At 48.4% G+C, this 22,153-nt stretch overlaps 1 protein-coding gene across 9 annotated transcripts in view; it reads right to left on the bottom strand.

The window, feature by feature from the left end:
• Window positions 1-22,153, bottom strand: part of MPDZ (multiple PDZ domain crumbs cell polarity complex component) — an 856,387-nt gene that overhangs the window by 123,957 nt on the left and 710,277 nt on the right. For all 9 annotated transcript variants that reach the window (XM_086961394.1, XM_086961393.1, XM_086961386.1 and 6 more), the window contains 2 exons: window positions 17,124-17,207; window positions 16,815-17,008 (listed from right to left, as the gene is read on the bottom strand). In XM_086961394.1, the coding sequence (XP_086817520.1) occupies window positions 16,815-17,008; window positions 17,124-17,207 (278 nt within the window). The remainder of the gene's footprint in view (window positions 1-16,814; window positions 17,009-17,123; window positions 17,208-22,153) is intronic.

Below are 22,153 nucleotides of genomic sequence, written 5' to 3' on the forward strand. Positions count from 1 at the left end.
CACACTGAGGGCACTTCTTGAAAGGTGTTCTTCCCATGAGCCAAAGGCCCAATGGCGCAGTTGGGCTCGAAGGCCCCGACGAACACTGGAATCGAGAAGCGCAAGCCTTTCCTCTATGCGGGTAACTTGGGTTACTGTCGAAGACGATACCGATGGTATGATGAAGTTCTGGAATTTGACACAATCAAGCCTGATGGCGGAAAAAAACAATGTGAAGATGGAGTCGATGCTCATGCGCACTATGATCTACAGGAGGAGTCATCCAACAGACAAAGACTCTTCCAAGAAAAACAAAGTGCAATCCTCCGGGCCCACCACCAGATGGTGATCTATGCAATAGTGTGTGGTCTGCAAACCCATATGCCTCGAACATACAATTTAAATGAACCTTCTCTAAAAACTAAAGGTTACAGGGACGTTATAGTTAAGACTCACAAAGCAACTCATACACCCACTCACACACACATGTACAGCCACTCACACACACATACAGCCAGTCAAACTGCCACTCACAAACCCATTCACAGACCTATGGAGCCGCACACCCACTGAAAAAGAAACACAGCCACTCACATACTAACTGACAGATCCATACAGTCACTTACACCACCATACAGCCACTGAGACACCCACTCACACACTCATACAGTCAGCCACTTAGATAATATATGTTAGACATAGTATCACACAATACTACTAAAGTAAGTATACTAATTTAACTTGTGTAGTAACTTAGTATATATATTTAACTTATACAAACTTTACAAAATACTCACACTAACTGGATGATGTGATCAGAGATGTCATCAGTGATTAAATTTGAAATGTCATCAGTGATGTCACTGACCATATCATAACTGATGTAATATGTGAAGTCATAAGCAGTGCATACGTTATTGTTAGCTCAGGTAACTATAGCTACTAAATGTCTATGGTTGTGAGCATGTACAATCTAAGCCTAACTCTAAGCCTAACTATTACTTCCCTATAACCTTTGTTTTTTTCAGTGTGTGTGTGTGTGTGTGTGCACAGATATCTTACCTACTGGCAGCCGTTAGTAGAGGGCACTGAAACCTCTTGAGAAAGACAAGAGGTGGGATTACAGACTTCAGACTAATAGTGTGGGGTTCACTGATGATACCCTGTGGAACCATTGGAACCTTTGGTACATGCAAGAAAAATGCCTATTAGCTCCAGCAACACACTTACATATTTCTGTTAGATGGAGTGAGAAAACACTCTTGCTCTCCCCCTCAACGATCATTTGATAAAAGGCCATACAGCGCATGTCGAGAGACACAGTTCCCTTCCCGCCTACTCTTCAGGGACTCCTTTCTTTCAGTCATGCATACCAAAGCATTTATCCAAGTACTGCTACATGCATTTACATCCTTCGCACGGATGTCCTTATCCACAAAAACGACTTTTCCCAAGCTCCCCTCATCCCCCACCTTGTGCAAACAAATCTTTTGCCAATACTTTCCAATATTTGTGATAATCTTTTTTTAAGCTAGGAGTCTAGTTTTCCCACACTCCACTTGACAACATGCCATTTATGGCTTTAGGAGCGCTTTACTCTTTTTCAATCAGGCATACAAATGGTCTCACCTAGGTTCTGTGATACGCCGCGATAGTTTTAATACGGGCATCTGTTACCACGAAAACAAAACTTCCCATGATCCTTGCGACGCTATTCATTTACACACATCCCACGGCACAGGCCATTTACCGTCGCTAACCCTGTCTAGCTGAGCTCACCTCGGGGAATAAATACCCCTGAGCAGCACTCATTTGTACCACAAGCCAGCTGCGAATGGACCAAAGTAGGTACACAGATGGTAGGCATACTTTAAGATATGAGTTATTATTGGACTTTGATGTCACGGTCAGCGCTTATTGAGTAGCCATGTTCCTCTGACCAATGTTTGCCGTTTTCACGGTTTTGAAAACAATGACATTAACATGTTTGTGTATGTTTCCTGTGTTGTATTGTCTGCACGTTCTGTTCCATCGGTTCACTTAACCTGTGGGCTTCTAAGGTTTGACCACAGTGCCAACCTCCCTCCACCTCCGAGGGGTCTGAAAATACCCACTGCCTGGGCAAGTCCTTAAGCCCACCGCATCCAAAAATGAATGTATACTACATTATGAAACGTTGCATGCGCAAACAGGTATGTCACGTGAGTGACACCTGCACCAGCATTTGTGTTGCAAATTTATCTTAAGTATAGAAAGGGATAGACACACAATGCTGTGTTTTTTCGTGTCGCACAAGTTACTTACCTTCGGTAACAATATATCTGTAAGAAATAGTAGTTAGTGTTAGATTCCTTACCTTAGAATACCCCCAGGCGTCAGACTGGATCCGGAAGGTTTTCATCAGCAGTACCCTTGCGCGTCGGTAGGCGTCGTCTGTGGCTCCGCTTCCGTCGTCGTGATCGCCGGAATGACGTCATCGGAGAACTTAGACACAGCCCTTCCGCGCTTAAGTCAGTTCTGTACATAGCTTCCCGCGCCAGGAATGCAGAGCCATGATAGAAACCGACACTGGTGCCATGAAACTAGGGCCCTGAAAGGGATGACTTTTGCCCTAGATATCGGTTCACAGAATGGGGAGGATGGGTGGTGCGGTAAGGAATCTAACACTAACTACTGTTTCTTACAGATATATCGTTCCCGAAGGTAAGTAACGTGTGCATCTGAAAGAAACAGGTTAGTGTTAGATTCCTTACCTTAGAATAGATACCCCAGCAATACTAACCCCGGTGGTGGGTCTGCGAACCAAGATCACACCAGAAGTCCTGGAGAACGGAACGGTCGAAAAAGTCATCTCTTCGGACTTGGCTGTCCAGGCAGTAATGCCTAGCAAATGTGTGCAACGAGGCCCACGTAGCTGCCTGACAGATGTCCTGCAAGGGGACTCCCCGACCCAGGGCAGTAATGGCCACCGTGGCCCGAGTGGAATGGGCACGCAGCCCAACAGGAGGCTCCCTTTTCGCCAAAGAGAGGCAAACCTTGATGCACAAGACGACCCACCGAGAGATGGTTCGCTTGTGCACCGCCCGTCCCTTTTTAGCGCCCACGTATCCAACAAAGAGCTTGTCGTCCACCCCGAACTGGCGTGTGCGATCTAGATAGAAGGAGAGCGCACATTTTGGGTCCAGACGGTGGAGCCTCTCTTCCTCTTTCGAGGGTTGCGGAGGCGGAAAGAAGGTGGGCAAGGTGATGGACTGCAAGGTGATGGACTGCCCGATGTGAAAGGCTGTAACCACCTTGGGCAGGAAAGAAGGACGAGTCCTCAGAACAACCTTGTCCGGATAGACCGAGAGGAAAGGAGGCTTAGAAGATAGAGCTTGGAGCTCACTCACTCTCCTGACAGAGGTGATGGCAACCAGGAATTCAGTTTTAAGCGTCAAAAGACGAAGAGGACAGTTATTAAGTGTCTCGAAGGGAGCGCACATCAGATACGTTAGAACAAGATTCAAGTCCCACTGAGGCATCACAAAGGGAACAGGAGGGAACATGTTTGTGATGCCTTTCAAGAACCTATTTACAACAGGGGACTTGAAAAGAGAAGGCTGATCAGGAGGCCTTAAGAAGGCTGAAATGGCCAAAAGGTAGTCCTTGATAGTGCCCAGAGCAGAGCCCTGCTGGGCAAGAGAAAGAAGGAAGAGGAGAACCTCTGAAAGGGGGGCAGAGAGTGGATCCACAGCCTTTACTGTGCACCATGCCACAAATTTGTTCCACCTGCAGGCGTATACCGTTTTTGTGGAGGGACGCCTTGGCTGCCAGAATCACATCACAGACTTCAGGAGGCAAGTCAAATGGCCTCAACTGCTGCCGCTCAATCTCCATGCATGAAGGTGGAGACTGGATAGGTTCGGGTGGAGGACCGTCCCCTGCTGCTGCGACAGAAGGTTCTCCTGAAGAGGCAGACGAATCGGGGGATTGACTGACATGCTGAGTAGCTCGGGATACCAGTATCTTGGTGCACAGTCCGGAGCCACAAGGATGACTTGGGTCCGGTCTCGCCTGATCTTCTTCAGCGCTCTGGGCAGAAGTGGTATAGGCGGAAAGGCGTACAGCAGAACGTAACTCCACTCACGACTAAAAGCGCCGCCGAGCGAGTGCCGCCTTGGAAATTTCAACGCGAAGAACTGATGACATTGCGCGTTCTCTTCGGTGGCGAATAGATCTAACCAAGGTTCTCCCCACTGATGAAAGAGACCTTGCTCCAAGTCCGAGTTCAGACGCCATTCAAGATCCATCATGCACCGGCGTCCCTGGCGATCAGGGAACCTGCTAGGTGATGAACCACCAGGGTGACGCCCTGGTGTTCCAGCCATTGCCAGAGGTGCAGCGCCTTCTGACAAAGGGTCCACGACCCCACCCCGTACTGTTTGTTGCAGTACCACATGGCGGTGGTGTTGTCCGTGAACACCTGCACTACACTTCCCCGGACAGAGGGAAGGAATGCCTTCAGTACAAGTCGGATCGCCCACAGCTCCAGTAGATTGATATGGGGCCTGGACTCTGCCGGAGACCAGAGGCCTCTGATCTCCGCCTCTCCCATGTGTGTAGGAGGCTGGCCGTAGTCTGGAAGTGGGAGACAACTGTTTGGGGCGAGCCCGCCTTTAACAACCAATCATCGAGATAGGGTAAGACTGAAACGCCTGATCTTCGCAGATGAGCTGCGACCACCACCAACACTTTTGTGAAAACCCGAGGGCCGCTGGTAAGGCTGATGGGGAGCAAGGTAAACTGAAAGTGCTCATGGCCTACTGTGAACCGCAGGTAGCGCCGGTGGGCCAGCAGGACGGGCATGTGGAAATACACGTCCTGCAAGCCCAACGCTACCATCCAGACCTCTGGGTCCAGGGCAGCTAGGACCTGAGCCAAAGTCAGCATCTTGAACTTCTCCTTCCGGAGGAAGCCGTTGATGCTCCGTAGGTCCAAGATAGGGCGTAGGCTTTCTTTGCCCTTCTTGGGTACCAGAAAGTAGTGGGAATAGCAACCCCGTCCTGTTCTGTCCCAGGAACGTGCTCGATGGCCCCCTTGGCCAAGACGGCCGTAACTTCCTCCTGCAGAAGTTGCAAGTGATCCCTCGACATGCAGAGGTTCTGCGGTGGCATGGCTGGAGGGGTCGGCTCGAAGGGGAGGGAGTAGCCACTTCGGACGATTTGCAGCACCCACCAGTCCGACATGATGGTACGCCAGTGGGGGAGGGGATGGCTGACCCTGCCCCCCACTGGCGTCGAATGGGCCCGAAATGTTGGACTAGGAAGGCTTAGAGGCAGATGCTGCGGGGCGGGTGTGGACTGACCCTGACGGTGTCCCCCGGTACCGCCATGGCGGTAACCACGTCCGTGACCGCGTTGAGTCTGGGTCTACGGCCTGTGGCTGGCTGGACGTGTGGGGGCGCCCCTTCCTTGGCCACGAAAGTGGCGAAAAGCAGAAGTTTGCTGGCATTGGCCTAGGCCCAAGGACTTGGCCGTAGCCCTGGAGTCCTTAAAACGCTCTAGCCCACTATCCGCTTTGTCGCCAATGAGGCGACGGACATCGAAGGGCATGTCCATGAGCGTGGCCTGGACATCCCCCAAAAAGTTTGCGGACCTCAGCCAGGCGTGGCAGCGAACCGCCACTGTCGTTGCAATCGCTCTACCCAGCGAGGCCGTGGTGTCATGTCCACATCGGATTGAGTATTGTGCTGCATCCTGCCCTTCTGCCAGGGCCTGGGCGAGTCATGTCCGGGCCTCCTCAAGGCACTGTGGCAGCACCTCCGCAACCTTATCTCACAGAGAGTGGGTGTAACGGCCCAAAAGGCAGGCGGTGTTGACAGACCGCAGTCCCAAACTCAGAGAGGAAAACAATTTATTCCCAAACTGATCATAACTTTTGGATTCCCGATCCGGAGGAGCGGTTGGGAATGCGGTCTGGGACGTAGAGGCCTGGATCACCAGGCTCTCGGGGGTGGGATGAACGGACAGAAAGCAGGGGTTGCCTGTAGCCGGGTGGTGGCGTCGGGCCACGTTCCGATCCACAGGGAGGCCTGTGGAGGGCTTGGACCAGGTGCCCATCAGAACGTCGGTGAGGGCTTCGTTAAACAGCAGTAGAGGCCCTGAGGAGCTTGCCTCAGTGAGGAGGTTAGTCCTCATGGCGGCGACAGGGATCTCAAGAGCCAAGGCCTTGGCCGCCCTGTTCAACACCAGGCTGCAAGCAGCCCTCTCCTTCGAAACCATGCAGGGAGGAGAGACGAATCCAGTGTCAGGCAAAGTGTCTAGACCACTGGCCTTCCCCAGCTCATCTGCCCAGTCCTGGCTCAACTGGCACTGCTGTGCCAGAGGGTCCTCAGACCCCTCCCAGTCCTCTCCTTCATCCGTGTCCTGGAATTCAGGCTGGAATGACGGAGCCGGGTCGTAGGTGAAGGCCTCACCTATCGACTTTGGAGACCGCGCCAAGCGGCGCCAGTCCGACGCCGGACCCGGACCGGGGCTGAAATCGGGGTCGACGTTGTCCGAGGACAGCACCGGGAGCGACACCAAAGGGGCCGGCATCCGGGCACGAATACCATGGGGGCCGACGGCGTTGGGACCGAAGTCGCTGACGGCACCAAAGCAGCCGACAGCGCCAGGGCCGGAGCCACTGGCCCGCCGAGGCCCCCAGTCGGGTCTGCGGGGCCTGAAGGTGCGCCAGCAGGCCTCAATGGAGGGAAGTGAGTCCTCATGGCAATGAGTAAATCACAAATCTCCTCAGGCGTCGCTCGCAGGCCAGAGACCGGAGGGTATGGGCCTGGAGGCTGCGCATGTGGCTCCGACGGAGCCGCGTGGGCGGTGTCTCCCGATCCCTCGGCCGTGTTACGCGAGCGGCGAGGGGAGTCTGAAGAGCGATGACGTCTCTTCGACTTTTTCTTGGAGTGCCTCAACTTACCGGAGGACTTGGAGGCTGACAAGTGATGACGCAGACTCGTCAAACGACGACTGCCGGAGCTCAAGTAGCTTCTGGGACCGCTCCCACGTAGCTTTCCACATCAAGGTCCGGCAGACGGGGCACTACTTGTCGTCGTGGTTGGCCCCGAGACAGTAAAGGCACTAACAGTGGGGGTCAGTCACCGTCATCAGGCGGTGACAGGCCTTGCAAGGTTTAAAACCAGGCATCCCTATTGGCACCGCGAGTCGATAATCGGCTAGAAAAGTGATGAAAAGAGATCAAAAAAGTTAGTCAAAAAATAACTAGAGTACTGCTCTTCCCGGATCTGCGCTTGCTGGCGCGGAAAAAAGAAGAACATAACTGATGTCAGCGCGCGAGGGCGGTGTCTAAATACTCCAATGACGCCATCCCGGCGATCACGACGCCGACGACGGATGCGGAGCTGCAGACGACGCCTAACGACACGCAAGGGTACTGCTGACGAAAACTTTCCAGATCCAGTCTGACGCCTGGGGATATTCTAAGGTAAGGAATCTAACACTAACCTGTTTCTTGCAGATATGCGAACCCACATTGGCATTGTAAAATTGCTTTTTTGTTTAAATATCCATTCTTACAGGTGCCATTGGACTGGTGGTTTTGGTACCGAAGCCTGATGGTAGTATCCGCTTTTGCATCGACTTCAGAGCCGTTAACCGGGTGTCTAAACAAGATGCATACCCCTTGCCTAGGGTCGATGAATTACTGGAACGCCTTGGAGAGGCTCGGTATATCACCACCATAGATCTCACCAAGGGATATTGGCAGATACCCCTTGCTCCTAAGGACATGGAAAAGACGGCATTCTCAACCCCATCTGGTCATTACCACTTCACGGTACTTCCCTTTGGTTTGCATGGGGCACCAGCAACGTTTCAGAGGGTCATGGATACACTACTGGCACCTCACCTGGGATGACCATTTAAAACACCTTGGGAACATACTGACCAGTCTAAGGGATGCCAATCTCCACATTAATGCGAAGAAGTCCCGATTTGCTTTCCAGGAGGTCAAGTATCTTGGGTACCTTTTGGGGGATGGACAGATTAAGCCCCAGACTGAGAAACTGGAAGCGATCAAAGCTTTACCCTACCCCTCTTCAAAAAAAGAACTCAGGGCCTTCTTGGGGTTGGTGGGTTACTACCGCCGATTCATTGCTCAGTTTGCTAGTTTGGCAGCTCCTCTCACCGACCTCCTCGGGAAGAACGTCAAGTCTGCTGCACTCCCCGCTCCTTCTCTTGTGCAGTCTTCGGCTTTCCAAGCCTTGAAGGACGCTTTAACTTCTTCATCTGTTCTCATTCCCCCTGATTTCCTCAAGCCGTTCATTCTCCAGACGGACGCTTCTGGGGTTGGTATTGGAGCGGTTCTTTCCCAGGAAGACGAGAATGGGGCTGAAAGACCTGTGCTCTTTATCAGTCGCAAGTTGTTTCGTAGGGAGCAGGCGTATTCTACGATTGAGAAGGAATGCCTGGCTGTCCGTTGGGGAGAGGAAAAACTGAGATACTATCTCGAAGGGAGACCGTTTGTGTTGTATACGGACCATGCTCCCTTAACTTGGCTTCAGCGTAACAGGGGGAACAACGATCGCATTCTGCGTTGGTTCTTGGCCCTGCAGCCTTTCCAGATCGAGGTCCGTCATCGAAAGGGTTCCTTGCAAGGAAATGTTGACTTTCTGTCCCGCTATCCGATTCCCCCCGATCGGGTCAATCCTGGGGGTGGGATGTGTCACGAAGCCGAGCTCCCTGACCTAGATGAGCTTCCTGACTCGGACGGACGGGGTGTACTTGCTAACGTTTCTTCCTTTCCACCCCGTCCGCAGGATCCTTTGGACATTTCCTGGGTTTCCCCGGCTCTGTCTCCGGCACATTCATCTCTGTATCCAGCCTCTGTGACGCTGGGGGCGTGTTCTCCAGCGGTCGGCCAATCAGGTGAGCGGACGTCATCTGACGCTGCCCAATCAGAAGAGCTGGGGGCGTTTAAGGAAACCCCGTCTTGGATTGTCGGCGCGGAACCTTCGGAACGCCAGCCGAAGCACGAGGAGGACGCCACCAAAGAAGACGGAGGAACTATCGTGGAACCGCTGCTGGGACCCCTGGAGCTGAGAGTCGACAAGCCAGGAGGCCAACGATACCACGAGCCGCCCCGCCACACTTCCAGGGGAGAAGTGTGGCTCCACAAGGTACAAAGGCGTTTTCAAGGGTTGTTTAAATCACGGAGTGGGACGGGGTAGCCTGAGGGTGGTCACTATCATCGTACCTTGCCGGCCGCCTACACTCAAAGATTGCTATAGTTGGTGGTAGCACCCTGGTGATCCCTCACTACCCTTTCCTCCTCTCATCTGTTGTATATACAGACCCCAGCCCCTAACGTGGCTGCTTTTCTTTTCCTTTTCCCGAGTGCATCTCCGGACCTGTGGCCATCTCCAGCTGATTCAGGACTGGAACCGAAGACTTCGGAAGTTCCCCAACGGAGAGACTCCACGTTTATTTTTCGTACCCTCCAGGATACTGTGCTCTTGAATCCTTTTGAACCTAACTCTGTGTTTTCAAACCGAATAAAGTGGTTAAAGATAGACTCCAACTTGTGGCGACTTTCATTCTCCCGACCCCGTTCCCCACACCCAGACAGGTAGGAACTGTGATAGACGTCCCCCGACCGGTGTTATGTGGTCTGGGGGAAGTTGTATTAAGTCACTGTTTTGGGGTTGAGGAGTTGCGGTTGTTATTATTTCCGCGGCCTCTACCCTTGTTGTTGTTACCTCTGTAACTACCTCTTGAATTACCTTTGGGTGACGTAGGTGTGAAAGAGGTGGATTGCTGATTTGTTCCTGTATTTTTTGAGCCTCCTCTATAGGTGGATCTACAAAAGGAACCCCTTTGTGTTGGCTGTTGCAATGCTCCCATTGACTTAGCCGTTTCTGTATCTTTCTTCATTTTTTCTAAGGTCTCATCTGTGCTTGAGCCAAAAAGTGTTTTTTGATCAAAGGGTTGGTTCAATAAGGATGTTTGTACTTCTTGTTTGAACCCTGAGATTCTAAGCCATGCATGTCTCCTTAACATGACACTGGTGTTGATGGATCTTGCTGCAGTGTCTGCTGCATCTAGGGCGCACTTAATGGAAGTGTTAGTTATTATCTTTCCTTCCTGTATTAGCTGATCTGCCCTCTTCTGATGTTCTTTGGGGAGATGTGTGATGAGTTTTTCTAATTCATCATAATGTGCCCTGTCATAACGTGCAAGTAGCGCCTGTGTATTGGCTATACGCCAGCTATTTGCAGCTTGGGATATTGGCAGATACCCCTTGCTCCTAAGGACATGGAAAAGACGGCATTCTCAACCCCATCTGGTCATTACCACTTCACGGTACTTCCCTTTGGTTTGCATGGGGCACCAGCAACGTTTCAGAGGGTCATGGATACACTACTGGCACCTCACCTGGGATGACCATTTAAAACACCTTGGGAACATACTGACCAGTCTAAGGGATGCCAATCTCCACATTAATGCGAAGAAGTCCCGATTTGCTTTCCAGGAGGTCAAGTATCTTGGGTACCTTTTGGGGGATGGACAGATTAAGCCCCAGACTGAGAAACTGGAAGCGATCAAAGCTTTACCCTACCCCTCTTCAAAAAAAGAACTCAGGGCCTTCTTGGGGTTGGTGGGTTACTACCGCCGATTCATTGCTCAGTTTGCTAGTTTGGCAGCTCCTCTCACCGACCTCCTCGGGAAGAACGTCAAGTCTGCTGCACTCCCCGCTCCTTCTCTTGTGCAGTCTTCGGCTTTCCAAGCCTTGAAGGACGCTTTAACTTCTTCATCTGTTCTCATTCCCCCTGATTTCCTCAAGCCGTTCATTCTCCAGACGGACGCTTCTGGGGTTGGTATTGGAGCGGTTCTTTCCCAGGAAGACGAGAATGGGGCTGAAAGACCTGTGCTCTTTATCAGTCGCAAGTTGTTTCGTAGGGAGCAGGCGTATTCTACGATTGAGAAGGAATGCCTGGCTGTCCGTTGGGGAGAGGAAAAACTGAGATACTATCTCGAAGGGAGACCATTTGTGTTGTATACGGACCATGCTCCCTTAACTTGGCTTCAGCGTAACAGGGGGAACAACGATCGCATTCTGCGTTGGTTCTTGGCCCTGCAGCCTTTCCAGATCGAGGTCCGTCATCGAAAGGGTTCCTTGCAAGGAAATGTTGACTTTCTGTCCCGCTATCCGATTCCCCCCGATCGGGTCAATCCTGGGGGTGGGATGTGTCACGAAGCCGAGCTCCCTGACCTAGATGAGCTTCCTGACTCGGACGGACGGGGTGTACTTGCTAACGTTTCTTCCTTTCCACCCCGTCCGCAGGATCCTTTGGACATTTCCTGGGTTTCCCCGGCTCTGCCTCCGGCACATTCATCTCTGTATCCAGCCTCTGTGACGCTGGGGGCGTGTTCTCCAACGGTCGGCCAATCAGGTGAGCGGACGTCATCTGACGCTGCCCAATCAGAAGAGCTGGGGGCGTTTAAGGAAACCCCGTCTTGGATTGTCGGCGCGGAACCTTCGGAACGCCAGCCGAAGCACGAGGAGGACACCACCAAAGAAGACGGAGGAACTATCGTGGAACCGCTGCTGGGACCCCTGGAGCTGAGAGTCGACAAGCCAGGAGGCCAACGATACCACGAGCCGCCCCGCCACACTTCCAGGGGAGAAGTGTGGCTCCACAAGGTACAAAGGCGTTTTCAAGGGTTGTTTAAATCACGGAGTGGGACGGGGTAGCCTGAGGGTGGTCACTATCATCGTACCTTGCCGGCCGCCTACACTCAAAGATTGCTATAGTTGGTGGTAGCACCCTGGTGATCCCTCACTACCCTTTCCTCCTCTCATCTGTTGTATATACAGACCCCAGCCCCTAACGTGGCTGCTTTTCTTTTCCTTTTCCCGAGTGCATCTCCGGACCTGTGGCCATCTCCAGCTGATTCAGGACTGGAACCGAAGACTTCGGAAGTTCCCCAACGGAGAGACTCCACGTTTATTTTTCGTACCCTCCAGGATACTGTGCTCTTGAATCCTTTTGAACCTAACTCTGTGTTTTCAAACCGAATAAAGTGGTTAAAGATAGACTCCAACTTGTGGCGACTTTCATTCTCCCGACCCCGTTCCCCACACCCAGACAGGTAGGAACTGTGATAGACGTCCCCCGACCGGTGTTATGTGGTCTGGGGGAAGTTGTATTAAGTCACTGTTTTGGGGTTGAGGAGTTGCGGTTGTTATTATTTCCGCGGCCTCTACCCTTGTTGTTGTTACCTCTGTAACTACCTCTTGAATTACCTTTGGGTGACGTAGGTGTGAAAGAGGTGGATTGCTGATTTGTTCCTGTATTTTTTGAGCCTCCTCTATAGGTGGATCTACAAAAGGAACCCCTTTGTGTTGGCTGTTGCAATGCTCCCATTGACTTAGCCGTTTCTGTATCTTTCTTCATTTTTTCTAAGGTCTCATCTGTGCTTGAGCCAAAAAGTGTTTTTTGATCAAAGGGTTGGTTCAATAAGGATGTTTGTACTTCTTGTTTGAACCCTGAGATTCTAAGCCATGCATGTCTCCTTAACATGACACTGGTGTTGATGGATCTTGCTGCAGTGTCTGCTGCATCTAGGGCGCACTTAATGGAAGTGTTAGTTATTATCTTTCCTTCCTGTATTAGCTGATCTGCCCTCTTCTGATGTTCTTTGGGGAGATGTGTGATGAGTTTTTCTAATTCATCATAATGTGCCCTGTCATAACGTGCAAGTAGCGCCTGTGTATTGGCTATACGCCAGCTATTTGCAGCTTGTGATGCTACTCTCTTGCCTGATGCGTCTATTAATTTTGACTCTTTATCAGGAGGAGGGGCCTCTCCTGTAGATAATGAGTTCGCTCTTTTACGAGCGTTTGAAACTACAAGCGAGTCCAGAGGTACCTGCCCTTTGATAAATATTGGATCCTTTGGAGCCGTTTTATATTTTTTATCAATTCTTGGGTTTAACACCCTAGCCCTCACTGGGTCTTTGAATATTTCTTCTGTGTGACTGAGAAGACCCTTCAGCATAGGTAGAGTACCTGATGTTCTTTGTGCATTAGGTAGTGTCTCTAATAGGAAGTCCTCTATTTGAGGTTCTGTATGTAGATCTACCTTATGATATTTTGCTGCCCTATTAATGAGCTGTACAAACCCTGTGTTATCATCAGGTGGTGAAGGCTTTGAGGGATATAACTCTGGGTCGTTGTCATCATCTGACCCTGCGTTATAATTTTCCCATGGGTCATCCTCATCTGGGATAGTGTCATCATCCCCTTGAGGTTCTCCCTCCCCTGTATCACTGTCTACATCAGACTGAGGTGTAGATGGTCTTGGTGTAGAAGGTGCAGGAATATTTGGCATAGTGTGAGGAATAGGAGAAGAGGGTGTGACTTTAGGTCGAGGAGAAGTAGGAGGAGTTGTATTTGTCCCCAGTGTTCTCTTTTTTGAAGGAAGAGATTTGTCTTCTATCTGTTCATTCTTCCTCTTCTTCGTCACTACTTTGCCAGTTTGTGGATCGATAAACAAAATCTTTTGTTTGGGATCTGTCTGCTGCTCCTGTGTCGGTACTGAAGCCTTCGGTTCCGAAAGGTGCCTTTGTTTTCGATCGTCAATGTTCGGTGTTTTCGGCACCGAGTGTTTGCTCGATTCCGATTTTTTCGGTGTCGAGTGAGTCTTCGACGTCGAATCATGTTTCTGTTTCGACATGCAATGTTTCGATGCCGAGCTTTCCCTTGCATGGAGCTTCGGCGTCGAAGTCGATGTCGACCTCTTCTCGGATCCGACATGGTGGGAGACCGAGTGTTTCGGTTTCAGTTTCGGTTTCGTTGCCGGGCCCGAAGGCGGGGCGTCGGAAACTTTTTTCTGCGGTTTGACCGGGCTCGAAGGCGGGGTCGTTACCACACGGGGTCGGTTTTTTGGTAAGGGGACGTCGTCACTCACGGTTTGTTGCACGTCGAGTTCTTCGACATCCGACTCGTCCCCTTCCGACCCCGACTGATCCTCATGATCCTCTTCTTCATCAAGTTGCTGGTCCCCGAACAGCTCCGGGATCGCCTCCGACTGCATTCTGGAAACCTCGTGTCTTCGAGCTCGACGATTTCTAATCGTCGACTTGGAGGAGAATGCTACGCAGGCTTCGCAGTCCCTGGATTCGTGTTCAGGCGATAGGCAGAGGTTGCACACCTCGTGTAGGTCCTTGTGTGGGAACTTAGCACCACACGTTGGACATTTCTTGAATGGAGTCCTTTCCATGGACTCCGGGCTTTACTACGTCGAGAAAGGCCTCCTGTTAGTCGACGTAGATCAAAGTTTTTTCTTCGATGTTGGAGTCGAAACGCGCCGGAATGGAAATGAAATCGCGTTCGATAACAATACCGTTGAATTGGAAAGGGAATACGCGCCGATAAGTCACTTCTTTTCGAAGTCGATCTGGAGCGTCTCAATCCTCATCCGCACCCGATGGCGGAAAAAAACAATCTAAGGATGGAGCTGATGCCCATGCGCACTACCAACCAAAGGAGGAGTCACCAAGATACAAAAGACTCTCCAAGAGAAAAACAAAGTGCAATCATCATGCCCAACACCAGATTGCGATCTATTCATAATGTACCATCTGCAGCCCATATGCCTCGAACATAATTTTTCTTAATGGGAAATACATTAGGAGTGATCTTTATGAATAAGATTTTTAACATGCTGAATTTATTGGCTCTTTTAAACTTGCATCCTGTGAGTTGTTTCAAAGCATAGCTACCACTACAGCTCTATTTCCAGGTCTGTTTCTGTGAAGAATATAATAACCAGGAGGAGTCCAAGGTTCCTTAGAGGTTAAAATTATGAGGTGCATGTAAGGGACAGTACATTGAGACATTTGTCATGGATTAAAGCAGGAGTGACATTGAGATTTGCTATAACTGACCTACACTGATGACCTAATACACATATTTAAGTTAATATTTGGTTTGGCTGGCTGTAGTTGGCGTGATCATTTTGACATGATTTTTTAGGATTAGATCCAAAAGGCCTGGGTATTAACATATATTCAACAGGAGCATGGTTTAAGACATTTGTGATAGAAACAGAGACCTCTGATTTATGGTGTCCAGTTTTAGAATAGCAGGACTCTTTAACTATTAAATACCATTGTAACTTGGATTGTTGTAAACGTATCTAGGGATCTAGTGTAATTTTCCCGATTCATGCCCTTATATAGGTATAACTTATCATATCCTTATATAGGCATAGGAATCATAACCATATTTAGTCACAGCCTATGCAGTCCAAATACGGCATGGCTACTTCCACTAAGCTCCTAGAGTACAACGAGTTCTTGAAGACAACCAGCCTTCAGCAGTATGGGACTTCCCCCTGCTTCAGTATTGATTTGTCCCAGAACTCCTGGAGCGTGTAAAGAACTTTTAGTTCTTAGTGACGTTATTATGTCCACCCTTACGTCAAACTCAGCACTTCCAGGTATAAATATACCCACATCTGCCCTAGCAAACACACGGTGGTTTGGAGCAGATCAACTATCTACTTGTCCGACGCCCTGCTGTAGCGAGTGTCGAAGGAAGCCGACCCTCCAGCTGACGCACTGAGAGAGACGCTGTCTTTTCTCCTGCCGAGAAATCCAGCTCCAGTGTTTCCCTGCTACCCTTGCGGGTTACTGGGAGATCGAGTCCTGAGAGAGAGATACAAGACCTCCTTCATTCTATAACCAAGGTACGGAGCTGATTAGACCCTTAGAGAACTCTTGGATAGATTCTTGGCAGAAACTATTTAACTCAAGCTACACCTTACTCACTTCTTCCCTTGTACTAGACTTAGGTTAGGTACACCGGAGTAGGCGTATTTTAGATGCACCAGTTAAGTACTTTTAGTCATTTTTATCATTGTATGTATTTTATCTATTTTATGTATCTTATGGCTTAGAAACCATATCATGCTTTTACAGTATTATTTCATAATACTCTTTTTACTGTACGCACTTTACTTCATAGCAAGTATTACGATTGTTGCAATTAACTTCTCTTGCATGAGAAAGAAGACTGCTCAATAAATAGCCTTTTTATTCAAAACGCCCGTCTCTCTATTTCTCTGCAAAAACCCTGGTGAAACGAAGCATGCACGATTTACTTAGTGATATAGCCATCTATTGTTTCTGCGACTCTGAAGATATATTTCTTATTCTTGGGGAACAAAGTTGTCATGTTATATGGTTGTCAGAAACTAATCCCTTCTTGTTTATTCGAGAAAGTTTCTAGTGACCTCTGAGCTAGCTGGCATTCACAACTAAGTCTAACATACTCAATAGAGACCTAGTCGACTTCAGTCCTACGTCTAAACTATCGTTTATGTATTCCAATGCGCAGAGCCTATTGGGAATATAGGAACTACACTACAGGATTACAAGACTGGTACCATCATTTTCACTATTATACATTGTTTTGTTATCTGATTTGATATTGGCATGCTTGTTATGAATAATACCATAACTATCAGAAGATTGGAGCCTTTTGTGAGCAGATGTAGCTCTGTTTATTGTATGTTTCATTTTTTTAATCAGAGGTTTTGAGGTGTAAATTGGAATGCAACTTTAAAGAGTGATTATCTAACTGGGAGTCAGTCTCTACAACTACATGTAACAGTGCTGTAGGAGAAGTGATGAGATATATTTACCTGGAGTATCTTTCTGTCATTCCAAAATAGGCTGTTTTGAGTAGCTGCATAGACTAAAACAACCCATAGTGCAAAATACAAAACATAAACAGAAGCAAATGCAAATAAAGTAAGCGTAATAGCTGCACAAGCATACCTTTTTCCAACAATACTTAATCCTAGGCCTTTTCCTGGTTTCTTCTGAAGCTCAACAGTCAGCATATCATACATATCCTCCTCTTTGTACTGGGCCTCATCTCTGTATACAGTGAGGCGGACCTTCTGTGGTGTTTGCCTCAGTACATTTATGGCTTCATCGTGTGTTGCATTCCTTAGGTCAATTCCATTAACCTGCAAAAGATTGCAAATTATTTATCAAGCTGTTTAGTAAAGATCTTGTAGAACCTAAATCAAATGTTCATGTCAATTATTTAAATTAGTTGTACATAATTAAAGTGCAACACACCTCCAAAATCTGATCTCCAGCCCAGAGTCTTCCATCCTTTGACGCAGCTCCTTCCTCATAAACTTCATGAATAATGATTGCTCCCTAAGATTTAGGAGGAAAAGAAAAAACAACACACCTTTCACTATCAAATATAAAGTACTCTGTTTGCCTTTTTACATGCAATATCAACAACCTTTCTTTCTTCACACATTAGGCAGACAAGACTGACATTGGCAGCTGCTGTAGAAGATACAAATATATTAAAATAGCAAATAATGAAAACCTTGCACTGTTCTGGCTCTTGTCACAAGATTCTTTATGGCACTAAAGTGTCTCCTCCTGAATTGCGATAACAGCCGCGGCCCATGCAGGTAAGAGCGGTGGGGCCGGGTGGAAGGGGGTTTATTCAGACAGATGGCCATGAGGGAAAATTAAATAAATAAATAATTTTCTCTTATGGTCGTCTGTCGAAACCCCCTCAGACCCCCCCACCCCACCTTGCCCCACCGCTCTTACCTGTATTGGGCGCAGCTGTGCGATTATATGAATATATGAATCTGATTTATATCAAAGTTAAACCAAAAATGGTCTGGAAGTTGCTGGTTGTCAGGGAAAGTAAAGTGGTCAGCGACATTAGAAATTTCAGACATAATGCCATACTGTTAACTTCGCCCAATAAAAAGTTCTGTCTCCAACCTCCTCCGCTGCCTAGTTCCATTCCTAATTCCCAATTCTACTAAAGCCAGGCTGGATAGTTTAATTTGAAAACATAAGAGACATATTGCTTTCTTTCAAACTGGTCTGCCATTGACATTGTTTGGTGATAACGTTATGTGTCAAGCACACGGGTAAACCAGTGTATCTTATATTCTGACAGTGACACTTCTCAGAGTACCTTCACAAAGAATCAACTGATATCACATGGTTCAGCACAAGACATGCATGCCACTTTTTATACTGGAAGTTGCAGTTCCTTCACTTCATCAGTGTCACATAATTGCATGTCTCTGAGTGCATCGGTTATAGTGCTGCTTCAAGTCTACTTTTGTATTCGACTGCCTGCATAAACTTCAGGATATTTTTTCAAATCCTGCCATCTCGGCTTGTAACCTCCAACAATTTACCCTATAACCTATCTTTATTGCATATACAGTGTTGCATTATAGCCTTTCTTGTATTACAATAATTTGCTTATTTTTGTTTTTTTCAATGCAAGTACAAAGGCTTTATCCTATTACGTTTCGATATTTATTAGGTAGGAAAAAGGAAGTGCTCTTTTTGCAGCCTACATGTATACAATTCTAATCACACATTCTTGCATACGTGTTTCAGGGGAGCACAGAAATCTTTCAGTTTTTTTCATGTTGTGTTGGCTAGTACAAAATGACATGCTGCTCATGTACCTTCCCTGCATCTTCATTAAGGCAGTTGACCGGCTTGCCGGGACAAAATGGGAGCAAAACACACAAGATGATGGATGGAATGTTGCACAATGGCAAAACATTCACCCCCAGTCACAGATCTGGGTTTAATCCATCGTTATTTTGCTCACCAAGCCACCCCAGTTCAGACATGGCCATATAGAAATCAGTCTTGACCCTGTGCCTCATGGGAACAGTCCAGCCCGAACTGCCAAGCCATGTCTTCCCTGGACCGAATCAAGCATCCTAGGAACCGTTTCTGGCTATCAGCCGTCTTCAGCCAGGATAGCTTGACTCCAGTGTCTTAGTGAGCAGGGGACCCACGTCTGGGCAAACCCTTCCCACATAGGGTGAACAGCAAAACACACAAGATAATGAACGGAATGTTGCACATTGGCAAAACATTCATCCCCAGTCACAGATCTGGGTTTAATTCATCGTTATTTTGCTCACCAATCCACCCCAGTTCAGACATGGCCATATACAAATCAGTCTTGACCCTGTGCCTCATGGGAACAGTCCAGCCCGAACTACCAAGTCATGTCTTCCCTGGACCGAAATCAAGCATCCTAGGACCGGTTTCTGGCTATCAGCCGTCTTCAGCCAGGATAGCTTGACTCCAGTGGCTTAGTGAGCACGGGACCCACATCTGGGCATACCCGTCCCACATAGGGTGAACAGCAAAACACACAAGATGATGGACGGAATGTTGCACAATGGCAATACATTCACCCCAGTCACAGATCTGGGTTTAATCCATCGTTATTTTGCTCACCAAGCCACCCCAGTTCTGACACGTACATATGCAAATCAGTCTTGACCCTGTGCCTCATGGGAACAGTCCAGCCCGAACTGCCAAGCCATGTCTTCCCTGGACCGGAATCACGCATCCTAGGACCGGTTTCTGGCTATCAGCCGTCTTCAGCCAGGATAGCTTGACTTGGCTTAGTGAGCACGGGACCCACGTCTGGGCAAACCCTTCCCACATAGGGTGAACAGCAAAACACACAAAAATGGCAGTCATGCATCAGGTAGCTTCTTGCCTAGTGCCTAATATCCTACCTACAGCAAGTCACTATTAGTGTGAAAAGGGAGCATTTCTGAGCCACAAAAATGAGGTGGCAACCCCTGCTGACCACTTACCTTAACTCTCATCAGCGTGTGCTCCCCTCTGAGTTGGTCACAAGTGGGGAAAAGGCTGAGGTGGCCTGTTACATCAATGCCAGGACTTCATGTAGAGCCATTGGGCCCCCCTGATGGATCAGTGGACCTGATGAGCTGCAGTGGAGGGTCTAGGCGGAGGCAGAGCAGAGGGAGCAGATTGCTGCAAGTGGGAGACTGCTGGGTCCCGTGCATCAAGATGGCAGTGTCCGCAGAGTGCACGGCGTATCAGCACAAATAGAAACTGAAACAGAAGCCTCTAATTAAGGAGTTAGTCATACAGATGAGGCCCTGTGGTAGGAAACTTCCAAGCAGTCTCCTCTCCTGCCAACGAGTCCTTTGGCTGGGGCATGCCTGGTAAAGTGTGGCCCATACCTGTATCACTGAGAGTGACAGATGGGGGGTTGAACTATGAGACACCAAATCTTATGAAGAGGAATACCTGGAATGAGAAGTGCCACTCTTTGACCCCCACCATTTGCCTTGGACTGAAAACTGATCCACAGATCCAGGGACCTAAGGATGGGACTAGAGTGGTGTGCACTTCAGGAGTCGGAATACCTAAGGGTCTACCTGGCTAAGAGACAACTACCACACAGACCCAACAGAGGAGAGTGGCCTTGGGCTGAGCAGCTGGCCTGCTAGATCATGTTTTACCAGCCTCTTGACTTCCAAATTCGGTCCTGAATAACAACGTGAAATCTTCTTGGGTGTGTGTGTGTGTGAGGGGGGTATTTCCTAATCCTGATCCTGAGGCTATAAACTCTCGCTTAGAGAATTCCCTTGGGGGTTATTGTGAATGGAACTGAGGTCAATATAAGCAGCAGATCCAATTGAAGTGCAGACCTTCAAACCTTCGGGCCAGCCAAATGCGGTTCCAATGAATTATGAACCTAGGCAGCCCTCCTCTGGACTGGGCAGCGTTAGCAAGCTTTCCTGCCCCCTCTTACATCACACTCCCTTTCTTGCTGCCCAACGTCAGTCAACAGTAATCAAGAGAAAATGTATATATTCATGACAATATCAAAGATCAAGGCATCCCGATCTGTAGAGGGAGTGCAAGTACCACAACCAGAGATCACAGACGACACATAGCTCTCAATTGCAGTGATAACCCAAGTGACCCAAATGTCCAGGTCGGCACTAGATTTGAAAATCGATGTATTGGGGATGGTTGTTGCACTCCTCAGACAGTCCCTGTGAAATGTCATAGACCGAGAGACTGAAGCAGAGGGCTGGATTTGAACGCTTGACCAATCGGTGAAATACCTCAGAACATCTATGCAGCATCTACCACTGAGTCAAAGGCACTGGAGGAACTCGCTAGAGAGCACATAGTGCACCACCCGAAGAAATAACCTTCACTTTATTGGATTTCAGCTGGAGAGCAGACATGTAAAGGCGCACTAGGGATTTCAATCAGCGTCCAAATGGCAAGACTCTTTATATAGCACGTTTTCTCAGCTTCCTTGTATTCTTTCCTCCAATTTTGCTCAAGGGATTTGCAGGTAAGTTTCTGTTTCCTCAGATCCTCTGTGTACCATGGGGCCGTTGGTTGTGATCTTTTAGGAAACAGAACTTTTACTGGGGCTAATTTATTACAGGCTCTTTTTACCCAATTAGTATAATAGGTAGTGGCCTCCTCTAGTCCTGTGGGTACTGACCAGCAGTTGATGTAAGCGCAACTTATAGTTCAGCACCCTCAATTGTGTCCCAAATACTGTACACATGAAGGACCAACTCACATTGTACAGCTGGGGAGTCAGTCCAGGTGAGAGGCAGCAAACCCGCAAAGCAGAGTTGTGGATGGTTTGAAAAAATTCCATCCAGAGTGTGCCCTTATGAAACTGAGATTTAACACCACCTCCTGGGTCGGAGGAGATTTACCACCACCTCCGACCCAGTAATATGAGGGAGAACTGAATGAGGTAACTGTAGGGGTGTCTACATTTTGGTGTATGGTTCTGGTCCCACAGCATCTTTATATTTACTTGAGATACATGATACTGATGCTAGTGAATAAAGACAAAGGTAGTGTTCATACTAGCTTGACAATTGGATGTACTTTTTCGTGTGATATGCACACTAAGTGGTCCACAGCCACTAGGGATATACCCATTTTTCCTGTGTGTCCAAAGGTAGGGAAGCTGGGTTTTATAGGAAAGAAGTTTTCAGTCATTAGAGTAATAAATATAGTGCACTTTTTTTCTCAGTCATTAGTGACATTGTATTTAACATATACAGGCAGAGTAACAGAAGATCTATGTTGCCCAGTGTTATTTTCACAGTGTAGTTTATTGGTATAGGGGAACACTAAGTAGCCACTGTAAACCCAAAGTCAGTAGTGAAAATGTACACTGAAGGGCCAGGTTTATGAATAAAAGTGTACTCATTCATGATTTGAGTATAATTGTCATGGAATTCGAAATTCCAAAATGTTGGGCCCTGGTGGAAGAGATAAGAATG

This window comes from Lissotriton vulgaris, chromosome 3_1 (genome assembly GCF_964263255.1).
Source record: "Lissotriton vulgaris chromosome 3_1, aLisVul1.2, whole genome shotgun sequence".
NCBI lineage: Eukaryota > Metazoa > Chordata > Amphibia > Caudata > Salamandridae > Lissotriton > Lissotriton vulgaris.